The sequence below is a fragment of the Bos indicus x Bos taurus genome, chromosome 3 (assembly GCF_003369695.1).
Source record: "Bos indicus x Bos taurus breed Angus x Brahman F1 hybrid chromosome 3, Bos_hybrid_MaternalHap_v2.0, whole genome shotgun sequence".
Taxonomy (NCBI): domain Eukaryota; kingdom Metazoa; phylum Chordata; class Mammalia; order Artiodactyla; family Bovidae; genus Bos; species Bos indicus x Bos taurus.
The window spans coordinates 53,844,512-53,860,715 of NC_040078.1; the positions used below are offsets into that span (position 1 = coordinate 53,844,512).

General features: G+C 40.5%; 1 protein-coding gene across 4 annotated transcripts in view; it reads right to left on the reverse strand.

Moving 5' to 3' along the window:
- Positions 1–1,004: 1,004 nt before the first annotated feature.
- LRRC8B (leucine rich repeat containing 8 VRAC subunit B) overlaps positions 1,005–16,204 on the reverse strand; it is a 77,538-nt gene continuing 62,338 nt past the window's right edge. For all 4 annotated transcript variants that reach the window (XM_027536581.1, XM_027536580.1, XM_027536583.1 and 1 more), the window contains 2 exons: positions 12,400–14,567; positions 1,005–5,076 (listed from right to left, as the gene is read on the reverse strand). In XM_027536581.1, coding sequence (XP_027392382.1) covers positions 4,804–5,076; positions 12,400–14,541 — 2,415 coding nt within the window. In that variant the 5' untranslated portion in view covers positions 14,542–14,567 and the 3' untranslated portion in view covers positions 1,005–4,803. The remainder of the gene's footprint in view (positions 5,077–12,399; positions 14,568–16,204) is intronic.

Consider the following 16,204-nt stretch of genomic DNA (forward strand, 5'->3'; position numbering starts at 1 on the left):
AAAATGTTTCTTCTCAGAATTGGCCCTTTATTTTGTTGAGAGTGAAACATTTGAAGAGCTTGAAAAATATTTAAGCATGAATATTTAGGTTTATACACAATACATATATGTACAAACACACCCATTCTGATTCTATGCCCCTTTGAATTTTTTAAATTGCACCATCTCTGTTAAGAGATAACATGTAACATGCAGGAGGCATTCCTAATTGTTTTTCTCAGCCGTAGTGTATTATACAAGTCAAATGCAAAATTTAAATATGAATTCAGTTCAATCAGAAGCCATCTCAACTCAGTACTTTGGCTCTTATATTCTATGCTAATACTTTAGGTTTTGATGGAATTGTTCATGTATTTAAAAAGGTGAAGAAAATGTAGTTCATTACCAGAAGGTACTTAGTAGATAGGTCTCAGTGGACGTAGAAGTGATGGACCAGAGGCAGGAAGAAACCAGTTAAACTGGTTTCTTTTCACTGCTTCAGCTTTCAGATACAGCTGAAGAAATTATCATATCCAGGGCATTTTGCAACAGTTATTAGTTTAGGCCATTTCATGTATATAATGTCTTCATAATTCAAACCAGGGTACAAAATAACTCCTCCCCAGACCAGACTTCCTCGTTTCTACAAAGAAATAAACACAGATTCTGATGCAATATACAGTTCCTGAAAACAAAGTGGATTTACAGTTATACTCTCATTCTCTCTGTTATATTGGTATGGATGAAGAATCACTGGATCAGCTCTGAACACTGCAAGGATGGGTTGAGTAGAACAATTCAATTAGGCGTAATTATAGGCTTTGGCTTCCCCCCAAATAAATACATGCTCCAGTAGTATTTCAAGTTCTCTAGCACAAATATATTCTGTTACTATATCAATTTAAGGAGGTGGGTGAGCAGAGAGGGAAAACAAAATAGCTTATGTGGATGGGACGTTATAAGAAAGTGAAGATGGAAAGAGTATTTGATTGAAAATACAAGGAAATAAAACTAAACCCACAGAATAATTGTTTGATTATTTTAATGGTTTTGAACCCATCAATATTATGCAATATTTTAATTCAACATACAAAATTTAAATCATGAGACACCTGAAGAACAGAAACAAATATTTCCACTATTAAACAATAATTTTATACAGATAACAGCTCCCCACAGCACATACACTGGCGCTATGCCACAACGATGAGATCTTGGCATCTCTATTTACCCTGTTTAACACAAACGTTTGCTAAGTGACAGTGAAACATGGTGGTATCAGGAGAAAATGAAGACGAAGGATGAAGAATGAAAACACCTCATCTGTGTGCCACAGAGATGGACCTTAATGTACATTAGGGTCAAAACCACTTAGGTTGCTGACCAAGTCTGAGCATTTGGTTTTCTTTTAAAGTATTCTTGGGCTTCCCTGGTGGCTCTGCTGGTAAAGAATCTGCCTGCAATTGGGAGATCTGGGTTTGATCCCTGGGTTGGGAAGATCCCTTAGAGAAGGGAATGGCTACCTGCTTCAGTTTTCTGGCCTGGAGAATTCCATGGACTGTATAGTCCATGGGGTTGCAAAGAGTCAGATACGACTGAGTGACTTTCATTTTCATTTCTTTTTACTTTAATATTATAGCTAAGAGAATAGAGCACTCCATGATTACAAGTAAGGAATAAAAAAGAATTAATATTTTAGCATTAACCTACAACCACTTGCAACTTTGGAAAAATATTACATATATTCAAAACGAATAAATTTTGTACACATAGGGATGTGCATGCAGGCTCATCATTGTGTATCTGTGTGTGTGTATGTAAATAAATGCATCTAGTCTAGCATAAGCCATCAACTTTGTTCTGAATAACATCCATATTTATTTTTTGGAAAGTTCAGTACACATTCTTGGAAAGCAAGTGTCAACTGGTCTCAAAATTATAATTGAATAAACTTCATTTGCTTCTTTGAAAACTCTCTTTCAAAATGAAATTCTGCTCCAATATTGCATTAAAGTTGGCAAATACCACAGTTTTACATGTTAAGTGGTGGTCTCAGAGTTCATGGCATCTGTGTTACATCATTCCCAAAGCTACCTAAACACTGGTGTGTAGGACTGAAATAAAAATGTATAATATTATATATGAAACGAGTCGCCAGTCCAGGTTCGATGCATGATACTGGATGTTTGGGGCTGGTGCACTGGGATGACCCAGAGGGATGGTACGGGGAGGGAGGAGGGAGGAGGGTTCAGGATGGGGAACACGTGTATACCTGTGGTGGATTCAGGTTGATATATGGCAAAACCAATACAATAAAGTTAAAAAAAAAATGTTAACTTGAAAGGAGTTTGCACTAGTAACCAAATTCTTGTGTTTGGAAAGCAGCTTACAAAACTCATTATGACAGTAACTTGCTTCCAGAAATGTAGACAGGTGATAAGGAAGATTTAGTTAGTGCCTTTTGCAGGTGAACAGAACCTGGTGACTAGCCAGGAGGGGCTGTAGACTGTCAGGGGAATGGTGTGTACGTGCTCAGCCGCTCAGTCATGTCCGACTTTTTGCGACCCTATGGACTGTAGCCTGCTAGGCTCCTCTGTCCATGGGATTCTCCAGGCAAGAATACTGGAGTGGGTTGCCATCTCCTCTAGGGCATCTTCCCAACCCAGGGATCGAACCCATGGCTCCTGCATTGACAGGTGATTCTTTACCACTGTGCCACCTGGGAAACCCCAGGGAAATGGTAGTAAATCTGAAATTTGTTTTGAAAACTTTTCCTTATCAAAAGGGATAGGATTTTTCATACACATTATGAGTAATTATATGACCCAAAATGAACATATTTCCATGTATCATATTCATGTTCCAAACACTGGAATTGGTACACATGACAATTCTACTGTGCAACACAGATGGGAAACATTAAAATGACAATGATCTCACATTAAAAAGATTGAAAATAACAAAAAACCTAGATAGAGTCAGAATCTGTTTTCTGAAGTCTAGAAGAAAGTTTCATCAGTTATGCTTGGGTCCCTGAGAGCTTGAATGTTCTGACTAAAGGCAAGTTTTGGTAAAAATTGCATTTTTACATTGTTCTTCCTCATTTAGAATAAACAGCAGTGTTTTAGGCAGCTTTTGGTGTTTTATGTTTTTTATAGCTATTACTCAAATTTTATTTGATGTGAACAGTTGTTTTCTCTGAATGTAAGATCAAAGGTGTGTGGCAGGTGAGGGAAGCTACATTTGGCCATAATTTAAAAACTCATTTTCATCCTTCTGGAAGGGACAAAGCAAGGGGAAAAACATACCATACATCACAATTCCATGTTTACAGTACTCTTTACCCATAGTGTTTTCCAGTTTTGTCGAGGTGCAGTTAATAGATTATTTCATAGTTTGAAATGGCATCACAATGCCTAGACACAGAGAAAAACACATCAAAAATGTATATTTCCCCAAAATGAGTCAGTCAGCTTTATTCATTTTACAATATGCATGATAATAAAAAGCCAAACACAAAACTCTTTATTGAAAAAAAAGAGCAAAATGTATTCCAGAGAAGTTAGACAAAGACATGAGATGAATTTCAGTTAATTAGATCTATTTCTTTGTGAGCTTTGAGAACCCATATTAAGCAATGAATAGAGGCAGAGTGTTTCACATTATAATCCTATCTAGAGATCATGCAGATGGAGAAGAAAGTATTTTGTTTAACTTTTACTTAATTTCTACAGAGTGTTTAAAAATCAGTTTTATAGATCCAAATCTGTACCTCTCCCCTCCATCACAGTTTTTGAAGTAATTAAGAATGGTTACCCGTACAATAGCACAGCAACTAGGGAAGAGAGAGGTAGATGATGTGGCCATCCTCTTGGAAGGAAACCCCCAAATATTTTAGGGCATGAAAACACAAGGCTTTTGTTATCCAGAAATAATTAGCTGCAGACTACAAAAACATTTTGGAGCCAAGTGCGCACAAAAGTGAGACTCGTAAGCAGCCGAAACCAAGTACATTAATAGTAAGTTCTTAAAGAAAAGGATGTGTCCTCTGTACCTTACAAAAACTATTCTCACAGATTTTGAATCCAAGATTACACAATAGAAAACATTTATATGTTTTACATTTGATATAAAAATTAGTAGCAAATAAAAAAGGCTCTGATGATATACAAGAAGAAATTGCAGAGGATACATTAAAATTTCAGGATGGCCCAAGGATGACTTATCCTAAATACCCTGCTCCTGTTCTGTGCAAAGGCCACAGGCAGGCACTTTCTCAGGGTTCATCACTGTTGCTAAGAGAAAATCAGATGAAGGAAGACTCAAACAAGCTGGGGCAGGAAGTAAAAATTAAGCCAAGGAGGAACTCTGCCAAGCGCAATGCATCCTGCCTAAAAGTATTTAAGAACATAAATCAAAGACAGTGCTGAGTGTACCTCAAGGGAATTTATGTTGATGAGTTTATGCCCTAGGTGATAAATATCAAAACAGGAAGTCAGTTAAAACAAGTATGCAAGTAAGTTATATCTCATCTTCAAAAGATAAAAACTGCAGTGTAGAGATTCAATAACTTCATGGCCCTATTCTACCCTCCAAGTGTACACTTCTTATATCTCCATAAGTTAAAGATCAATTATTCACAAAACTTTGTTTCAGTGTTAATACTTTTTACCTGTTTAATTTAGACACTGAGTTGCCTTATTATAATAAGACATTTGGTTATAGTTAGTGATAATTATCCATTGTTCATCTTTATAACCTAGGGAATTTTAGTTCTCATTTAAAGCCCTGGAATGTACTTTTAAAAATTATTCTCTCTTTAGGTCAACATTTATCCAGGCATGTCTGCAAACGTTCTGTTACAGGGGGAGGAAGAGTATTGAGCAAATTCTCCTCGACAATCAGACAGCTCCGTTTTAGGGACTGACACCCTTCCAGTTCAGGAGGAAGTGTTTCCAGGTAATTACCGATGAGCTCCAGATGAGTAAGGTTCGACAGCTCACCCACGTGAGGCGACAAGCTCATCAGGCTATTTTTCCCCAAGAGTAAACACTGCAGCTTTTTGCACTGAAACAGCCCATCTGGAAGCATCTCAATCTGGAAAGGGAAAAAAAAGAAGCCCGTAAAACTGGGTTTTGAGGGCCTATTATACTACAAGTATTTATTTATACCCCTTCCTTTCCCCCAAAACATTTTCAGACATTTTACAGAGGTACATATAACAATGATGATACATTTGAAGTAGATGGGAAACTTACAGGAAAAATAAGGATGTTCTGGAGTCAGGATTGAGGCCACTAAGAACTTCGAAACCCCTGCTGTATATGGGTGGGCAACAGACTAGCTCTAACAAAGCAATTCTCAACTCTCAAAGGAAATCTATCAGGTACATACTCATTTACAAACCAGTAACTCAGGAGAAGCAAATCAATCTCAACAGTCCTCAAGAAGAGTTTTACTGTGTGAGGTAATGAGCTATACCCTCAAAAACAGACACAAGGCTATTTCTTAGGGTTTCACAATATAGACTGAAAACTTCCTTCTGGTTTAAAGAAAATGCTGACAGAAGCAGAGGCAAGAAGATGTGATCGTATAAACATGTAGGTTTCATTCTCCTCTACATGCACACTCACGAGTATGAACTCTTTTTCTACCTGCTCCTGAATTTTAAGTCATCTGAAACAGAGAAATCATTTGGAATATGATAAACAGCCTGTGGCTAGGTCAACGCCTAGAAATGCTCAACTGAATTGCTCCTCTATCTGGTGGGAAGGTTGCATGTGAGTTTCTAAGGGAACCACAGTGTGCATATGAAATGGGCTTATTGGGGAAAGACACCCAGAGAAAGGGTTAGCATACTCAACGTGCTCAGCTCTCATCCTGCCACTGAACTGCAAGTTTGCTCCAGGCCAAGCTGGACTGCACATACTCCACCCTCTTAATGGTTAACAAATTTATACAAGCCTGGACCAGGCAACTCTGCAACTATAAAACAATGCAGGCTCCCTAGTTCAAGTCATTGCTTTGTTAGAAAGAGGGATGAAAGGGGCGCTCCAGAGTTCAACTTGCTCCTCTGATGACCTAGTACAACCCCACTGAGCCAGTTCTCCACAGGAACTTCCAGAAATATCTCTTTAAAAAGATAAACTTTCCTTATACAGTGTAAAAGATGGTCAGACTGCATTAAAAAAAAGGCTTATTATGATGGAATCTGCCCCCTCCTCTATCACTCATACAATCATTTGGTACTGGATATCCTTGAAAATAAATCCAATGATCACTGCTTCTAAGACTATCATGCAATATAACTCATTCTACATCAAAATACTAGGTGGTATAAGCAAAGGAAAATATCTACCCTTTTATTTCATTCCTTAACAATGCAGATACAAAACCACAGATATGTCAATTTCGGTATAGATACGGCAGAGAAATGAAAGAAAAAAACGTAACCTCCTTCTGATCAGACATTATCTGCAGCTCAAAAATAGGGTCAGTGACGTACAAGTAGAGGGAATGATCAGTCCTGTGCAATGAATGTGCTCAGGGCTGAGAGTGCCTACTGGCACAAGAGGAATGACTTAGGCAAACAGGCTGAAAGGAGGGCAGACTTATCTCACCTGTATGCAGTGGATGCCTGCTGAGAGCCTTGTTTTGTGCCAGGCTCCCAACCAGGTGCTGGGGATAAAATGCTGAGCAAGACAGATGGGTCTTTAAGACCCATGCAGGGTCTCTCCACCTTGGCACTGTGGACATTTGGGGTGGGATAATTCTTTGTGTGTGGGGTGCCCTGTGCATTCAGCAGCATCCCTGACTTCTACCTGCTAGATGCCAGTGCCACTGCCCTCTCTAGTTGTGACAACTAAACATGTCTCCAAACAAATGTCTTCTGCAGGGTAAAACTGCCCCCCTTTGACAAGCACTGGTATACTAGGAAAGAGAAGTATTAAACAATTATGGAGATCATTAGTCTACAATGGCTGCTATGAAGAAGCCTGTCTTAACCAGGGCTGCATCAAAGAATCCCAATCTGTCTTCTTCAGTCAAGTTTCCAGACTCCAGCAGGTATCTTGCTTAATTGTACTGATTTTTTTTTTAATTGGGTGAAGACCCTGAGCCATTGTCCTCTCTGGCTACCAGCACTACCGTGTCTCACTCATCTCCTTTCAAATCTCTGAATTTGTGATTTTAGCTTCTTCTCAGCCCCCAGTACAGGTGAGGAATTTCACCAGACAACGAGAGTGAGCCTCTGGAGTTGGCCCCTCAGTAGTGTCTGTTGGGAAAGTGAGTGAAAGGCGTGGACAATGCACACTTCCTGAGCGCTAAGTGTCCATCTCAGCCAAATGTACTGAAGCCCTCAGAACATCCAAGGAAGGATGGTTCTCTTCCTATGTTCATGGCTGACACTGACAATTAAATATTTCTCTGTTTCCCAGAGGCTGGGACCTCATTTCAGAATTCTTCTCAATGTCAGCTTTCCTATTTCTCTGGCCATTGACACATGCTATTTCAGAACACGCCAACCTAAATCCATAAAGTCCAATCATTTCAAGAGACAAAGCTGAATATTTCCATATCTAAGTGATAATGTCAAAACCAACATGGAACATTGCCACATAAATGATCTTTAGAGGGGATTTCTACACTATTCACCTTTGGGCTAAATGTCTGTGAGTTAATAAAATGCATTTAAATGCAGAAAGAGAAATTGGAAGACCGAGGTATAAGTTGGAGTCATTTTTAAGATTTGAGCAAAGCCATTAAATCCTCCTCCTTTCCTGTGCTTCTTGGTTACATCCAACACCATCATAATCCAACTACAATTTGGCACTGGAGAGAGCTGGAGGTTGCCTCTTCCTACCCCATCACCCACACACACCACTGCTTCCCACGGAGCATCATTTGGACTGATGCATCTGAGCTGCAGGAGAAAGAGCACTGGAGGAGGAGCTGAACAGAGGTTCCAACCCAGATCCATCAACTGGGAAACTTTGGACCCCAGGCAAATTGCTCTGAGCCTCAGTTTCAGTATCAATAAAGTGAGGGCAGTGGATTAGAACAGAGGTTGGCAAAGATTTTCTTAAAAGGAGCAAGAGGGACCTCCCTGGGGGTCCAGTGGTTTAGACTTTACCTTTCAATGCGGGGGAGCTAAGACCCCATATGTCTTTGAGAACTAAGATCTCAAAAACCCAAAACAAAAAAATAGAAGGAATATTGTAACAAATTCAATAAAGACTTTAAAATGGTCCACATCAAAAAAAAAAAGAAAAGAAAGGAGCAGGATAGTAAATATCTTGAAGGTTCTGCAGGCCAAATGGCAAAACTGAAAATACTACGTAGGTAATTATAATAATAAAAGAAAAAAATTTCATATGTTTCTAAGTGATGTAATAAAAAATATAATAACAAGTATAATTTTTTTTTGTAATATAGGCCCACTAGGGAGAACAATGGAATTTATTTATGGACACTAAAATTTGGATTTCCTATAATTTTCAAATATGAGGAAGTATTATTATTTGATTTTCTTCCCCCAATCACTTAAAAATTTAAAAACCATTCTTAGGTCAGGCTGTGAGTAGATTTGGCTCCGAGGCTGTACTTTGCTGACCTCAGGACCAATGATCCATAGTATTCCTTTCATACATGAGTCTCTTTTTAATCTATATTCCTACTTCTAAATCATAACTGATTAAACCTTCCCATGGGGTTCTGTTTCTTGACTGTCCTCTTCTAACCTCTGAGTATGCCACAACCAGCGCCTCCTCGCACTGTCAGGCTCAAGCCTCACCTTAGTTACCACCCAATGACTCAAACTAGACTGGCAGAATTCAAGGCAGTCTCCATTCGGACCCCCCGTCTAAAGGCTCTCATCTCTTATTACATCTGGCATGCCAGTGACAATCTTCTGGGTATGACTTCTATCCTTCCACATTTCCCCAATCAGTGTTCTCAGAACACTCCTCTCAAGAGTTATCATAAAAAAGAACGCCTTGCTCAAATAAGTGTGCCAAATGTTGCACACCCTATCATCCTCTTGGAGAAGCACAATGCATGTTCATATGATAAAGGCTCTGAGGAATCCTGCCACAAAAACATGCTAAAAACTTTTCCATGTTTTTTGTGAGAAGACCTATCACTATCCCATGGAGTAAAGTCTGGAGTGTCCTCTCAGTGAATGTCTTTCATTTGGGGGCTGCCCAACATCTTCAAAGTCTAGAGAATTCTCTACCTTATCTTCATGGGGCTCTTGGTGGGAAGCAGCACCCACTTCCTACTAGAGGACTGACAACACCAGATTCTTCTGTTCCAGATCTCCTGTAGCTTGAGTGTGAGCATTCACGAGCATGGGCGTGTGCGTTTGCTCGGTTGTGTCTGACTCTGTCCTACCCCATGGACCGTAGCCTGCCAGTCTCCTTTGTCCATGGGATTCTTCGGATAAGAATACTGGAGTGGGTTACCATTTCCTTCTCTAGGGGATCTTCCTGACTCAGGAATAAAACCAGTGTCTCTGGCATCTTCTGCACTGGCAGGCGGATGCTTCACCACTGAGCCACATGGGAAGCCTGTGAGCATTCACAAGCTCTATCAGTTGCTTAGATGCGGGGCTCAAGGCATGGTTTCAAGCAGAAACCATGAGGAACCGATTCTGTGGCAGAGCAAGGGCCACAGTGACAGCAGCATCGTTTTCAGGGCAGCACCGGTGCTCAGTGCTGGGATGGTCAGTGTTGGGGTACCTCTTAATTTTACTTTTGTACTATGATTCTGGCTGCTTTTCTCTTGCTGTCTAACTTTGTCCGTTTCCCCAGCCTGATTTTGTAGCCTTTTCATTAATGAGACACATGACGTCTTTTCAATAAGTGTCTTTTCTGCTTAACCCCAGGGTTAGCATTTGTTGCCTCCATCTTATGAACCTGACACACTGCCCAAGTCTTTAAAAGAGGGTCCTTTCTGCGATCTTTACCAACCTCCACTCCAGAGAGGAATCAACTCACATTTCTGAGTATAAGCATATCTAAATATTTACGCAGCAGGTTTGATGCTTTATTTTCTAAGTTTTATAAATATTTTGGTCTACCTTATACAGTCATGAGAACCTTAAGGTTTCAAGAAGAAACCTTCAAGTTAGTTAAATTCCTACATAAAACATGAATCCTCAGTTCCCTTTACCAATATTCCCACCAAGCGGCTGATGATATCTGGACAGTTTAATTAAGAAAATCACTTCTCCCTTCTCAGATGTTCATTCAGTCTCTGGACAGCTTTCTTGGGAAAGATGAGAACTCTTCTCTTGCTTGTCTGAGCTCTAACACTAACAACAACTCCCAACAGGCTTTCCTTCCTAAGTAGGGCTTCCGAATATTTGAAGACCAATAGTGTGGACTACTCTCTTTCCCTTCCCTTTCCAGTGCTTCCTATCACTAGGCTACACTGTCCCACCAGAGAGGAATCTTTCATCTCTCTGGCTGCTGTCTTCCAATTTCACCACATCCTTAGCAGGTAAGTCTCTTCACAGTTCTGAGAAGAGTGTTTCTCACCCAGTCCAAGATTTGCAGTCATTACAATGGTTCTGAGGATGCTCACAACTGCTGGTTATGACTTCTGAGACGACACAACCCAAGACAGCATTGTTCTTGGTCCATAAATTATCTTAAGCATAAGAATTTTCATATGCTACCAAGTACCCTTTCCTTATTCAAGACAAAATATGTCTGATACTAACATCTAGTCTCCCTTTCAGCCACAAAAGAAGTCAATAAACTTAGTGTCAACAGTACCAACAATCTCACAGTTTCATGACATTAAACTAGAGAAAATAATCAACTTGCTTATACACTTAGATAATTATGGTTAGATGACAATTTAATCAGCTGTGGCTTTCAAAACTCCATGGAGTGATTTAATTGGACAATTTGGTAAAACCAATACCTTTCAAAATTATTATATTTTTTAGTACAGGTTTAACAATGGAAAAACTGTGACCAAAATGCTAATATTAAGCAACTTTATAATTAGGCAACACTAATGCTAAATCTCTAGATCTGTAGTTTTCAAAGTGTGGTCATTAGACCAGCAGCACCAGCTTCACCTGAGATTTTCAGTGCTATAAACTCCTGGATCCTACACCAGACCTGCTTACTGAATGAAAAACCCTGGGAGTGGAGCCAAGAAATCTGTGTTTCAACAAGCCTTCCAGGTAATTCTAAGGTACATTACTAACTTTTAAAGGAGTTTTAAAACCTCATAATCTTATAATGGGTTCTACCCTTCTACATATAGTGAAGCCACAGAGTTCTAAAAGTCAGCATAAATTCTGTTCTTTCCCCAACTCTGGTATTTTTCCAACAATCTATGGTTTCTAAAAACACTGTCTGGTGATCAATATGTTTATTGGCCAACTCCATGCTCACAGATATATTTAGCATGAAATATAAACTATTAAAAAGTCTAGGAGTACATCTATGGCTAATTCATGTTGATATATGGCAGAAATCAAATTAATATTGTAAAGCAATTATCTTTCAATTAAAAATAAACAAATAAAAAAGTCTAGGAGATAATACCTTTTTGGGTGGGGTAGAAGAAAGTAGTTCCCATTTTAACTAAAGGGGAATCACTTTCATCTTTTGGCAGACCTGATTTCTGCAGGTTTTTTCTTCTTCCCATATGGATATTACCATCACTCTCTTGCCCTTTCAGCCAACATGATTTTTGTCTTTTTCTTCCTTCTTCACATTTTAACCTAGGAAACTACTCATTTATTCTGTTTTTTCTTGTTTCAGCTAAGTTAAGTTCTCCTTAATTTGGCTTTACTGTTGCAAATTATGGTTCATTTTTAAAGCATGGATGCTGGAAAAAGCTTCTAAGAAGCCCTAGTGCTGCATTATAGAACCAGGCCTTTCATTTTGAATTGTCTTTCTAGACGTGCATGGAGATTTCAAGTCTTTCTTACCGAATTACAGAAAGAACTTATGAATAATTCACAATCCCAGAATTTTTTACAAGAAGTTGTCCTATGTCAGACTTGGAAAGCTCAAAAATTTTATGAAACTTTATAAATATTGTACTTAAGCCTTTTCTGAAACGAAAGCAAGCTCTGCCATAACTTTTGTGATGTTTATGTTAAAAAACAGGGAAAGAGGATAAAGAGAATATTTGAATACCTACTACATGCCAGAAACTGTGCCAAATGCTTATATATACTTTTTTCATAAAATGTCCATGACAACTTGTAAATTACCTTAAAAACTGACTCTCAGTGTTTTGATAATTCGTCCACGGTCACATGTCTAATAAGTGGTAGTCAGGCCAAGCTCAAGATGCTATGACTTAAAGTCCACTATCTTTAGTGACATCACACACTGCAACAGCAGATGCTCAAATGACTGGCCAAAAAAGGGGAAGAATGGATTTACTTACGTTGTTATTGGTCACAGCAAAGTACTGCAAATTACTCAGATACTGGATTTCTTCTGGAATGAAGGTCAGGTGGTTATAGCTTAGATCCAAATAATGTAGTTTGGTGCATAGGAAAAGCTGCAGGGGCAGGTTCTCAATGTTATTATGGTCCAAAGAGAGCTGCTCTAGATTAGACAACGCCCCGATCTGGGCTGGAATATAAGCAATGTTATTGTGCCACAACTTTAAGCAGGAAAGATTCTGGAGGTGCTGAAAGCTAATGATCTCTTCCACAGTTTTAAGGTTATTTTCTCTGAGGTCTAACTCATGCAAATTGTTCAGACTGAAAATGGAGTGTGGAATACGTTCCAGGTCGCAGCTGATCAGCTCCAGGCTTTTCAGATTGACCATCTTTTTCAGGTTGTTCAATACAACCAGCTTGCTCCCCTCGTTATCAAGGGACAACTTCTGCAGTGAAGGCAGGAGATCCGTGATAACCTGTGGGATCCGGGAGAGGCTGCTCTTCAAGTAGAGGGTCCTCAGGTTTTTCAGGTCCTGAAAGCCCTCCAGCTGCATGGTGTTTACCTGTTCAGGCAGCACACAGCCTGACAGGTAAAGCTCCTTGAGATTCTTCAGGTGAAACACCCAGCGTGGGATTTTCCCCATTTCAGTAAATTTCAGGCGGAGGATTTTTAAATTCTCCTCTAGAAAGGCCAGGGCAGGGTGGTCGACCACCAGGGATGAGTGGTACACATGGAGCTCCTTAAGGCTGACCAGCTGTGAGATCGCAGAGGGGAGCTTGACCTCAGGGATCAGCTCCAGGCTTAGCACTTCGATTTCCGTCAGCTCGAAGACATTGTCAGGAAGACCGTTTAGCATGAAAAGGTGCAGTTCTACCTTGTCCTGGGCATTTTTCACAAGCTTGCTTTTTAGTTTCTCGACCGTCCATTCATTGTTGAGGTTGATCTGTTTCAGTTTGTTCTCACTGACCTCTGACAGGAATATGGAGAAGCGTTTGGAGTAAAGCGGGTCATATTGATCAGCCAGATGGAGGATAAAGGCGAAGTCGTTCTTGACATCTGGAATGTCGCTATAGTTGCTTTTTTCTCTCAGTGCCTCAAAGGAATATTGCTTCAGAGAGCTCCGCAGCATCCACCACAAGCTGTAAGACGAGGTGAGACCATAAAGTATAACCAAGATGACGTAAAACGAAGCCAGGACCTTGAATATTTCTGCCAAGGAGTACACACACTGGTAGCGCTTGTATCCAGTAAAAGCCTGCACATCCACTGAACAGTCAATTTCCAGAGTGATGTAGGTTAAAAAATACGGAACATAAGTTATGATGAGGACAAACAAAATGACTTTGACTATGATCTGTTTCAGGTACACTCTGTAGATGATGTCCTTCTGCTCCACGTGCAGGCGGAACCTTTTCACTTTTTCAAAGATGGCTTTGGCCTGTTCGCCCTCCTTTTTGTCCAGGACGCTAGAGGTCGGGCTTTCTATGCCAGCTGACTCTAAGCCAGGCTGTGGGTAGGGCAATGACTGCTTGTTGGAATCCACGTCGCCGGCTGAGCACCCTGAGGATGAGAGCAGAACCTTGGATTTGGAGAGGGTCAGGGGCCTCACTGACTGCTCAGCCACCGTCTCTGACAGGGCGCGGGTGGTCCACGGAGAATCGAAGCACTTGTGCAGGATGGCCACAAAATGCTCGAGCCTGGAACTGGTGCTGGGGTAGTGAAGCCAGAAGTTGCTGCAGGCTGCAAAGATGAGCGTATGCAAGAGCACCAAGTAGGGGAAGAACTTGGCAAACCAGTGGAGCTGCTTCTCGTAACAGACGGCGTCAATGTAGGAGTACTGCTGTCGGTGGAGGTCGTTCTGGATTCTGAGGGGCAGCGGAAGTGGCATCCCGGCATCGGAGGATGCGTTCACGCTGGCTTTCAGGATGTCCCAAGGCACGGCGCAGTGATTGTCAAATTCCACCTTACAGGGAAGACAGCACAGAACCCTGCTCTGTGTCAGCTGGAGGGCTCCAGCCAGCACGGCCACCAGCAGCATGATCAGGGTGATGTAATACCAAAAGACGTCCCACCACGGCTTCAGGATGTGATAACATGACTGGGCGTCTGCTAGACATTTTAGCTCTGTTAGTGTAATCATGGCTTTCCCTTGTAGGAGGACAGAAACTGGAAGAGGAAGATAAAAGAAAAACCACTGAAGCAAGTACCCCAAGTAAGCTTAAACTCTAATGTCTGTACATATCCAAGTAGGATTTAGCTCAGGGGCAAAACCTGGCAGGCAGGGGTGATGATCAAAAAGTATCAAAGTCTCCTGGCTTCATGTGAAACCTTAGGCTATGCCAACTGAGAACTATAAAGTCCCTTAGATGAGAGACTATTTGGTGACCGCCAGACTGGATCTCTGCAAAGGTATTTGGGGTAGGACGTGAAGCAACTATCTAGCTGCCTCCTGCATCTCCACTTCATGCTAATCTATTAAAAACCAGAAACTGAATTTTCTTCAATCAACACTAGGAAAATCTGTTCCTATGCTACTGATTTCTAACAACCACATGTTGTACCTTCTAAATGGTCTGAATAAGCTTTATTTCATATCCAATGGAGCATCGGTTACAGCCTAGGAGCTGTGTTTCAACCACTACAGGAACTTCCTTTGAGCGAACACTATTTTATAAAATTTTCCCTTAGGATTAGCAGGATCTACCAATCCTATCTATGTTCAGAAAAATTATGATTTAATATATTATCTCCTTTTCCCCTAAGCTCTAACTTTGTAACTTAAATTCACATCCAACTTAGAATACTTAAAAGCTGACACACAATGGTAATGGCTTAAAAAAATGGATGGGGAAGAAAGCCCTAGTTACAACACCCTACTATGGGGACTCTCTTGTATTTAGTGTTTTGACAGCAAAGTACTAACAGTACAAATGACTAAGGGCATATGCTATTATTATTTTTGCCTTCAGAAACAACAAGGTGGGTTTTTCATTTTCATATTGAAAAGTATTCAGAGAATGCTCCTTACAGAAATGACTTACATGGTGTTCAGCCTTACATAGACCAATTGTTTAAAAATTGCTAACTGGTAAAATCCAGACCACCTATATGATGGCACAGAGTAAAGACAGATAAAAGGAAATATGTGGATCTAATAACAACTCTGGTTAAAAACAATCACAGTAGTATGGTCATCCTTGCTAGGGGTCCAGCTACAACCTTCACCCAAGGACTTCTCTTGCACTTTTTTGAGTCTAAAGTCTTACCGTCTTCCCTGGGTCTGAGTTTCTCTCTCTAGATACCCTAGTCCTGGTAGCATCACCAAGAAAAACTTTTTTGCTCTCATTAGTGGACTGGTATCCTGCCTTGAACCCTAAAATCCCATTACAGAGGCTCTGGTACCTATGAATAAGCGTCTTTTCTTTTGCTGGTCAGCCTTAACATATAATGGGCCATCTGACTCTGAACCCTATGCCTTCATGCTCTCCCCCCTTGCTAGGGCGTCCCAGGGTCTGATTTTAACTACTGGCCTGCAGCACGAGTTTCCACCTGCATCCTTTCTAGGCAACATCATACTATATGGGTTCAACTTCCTCTTAGGACTCATGACTTGATTAAATAACTCTCCAGGGCTTCCCTCCTTTACTCTGGTTTAGTGGATCTCTTTCTAACTCTCAACTTCTCCCTTTCTGCCTCACTCAACTGCAGTTAATTATAATTGTGTCAAGACATGACAAAAACCCAAAACAAGAGGATTATAGGCAACAGACAGAAAGTCTGGACTTGGACCCCAAAATACCATA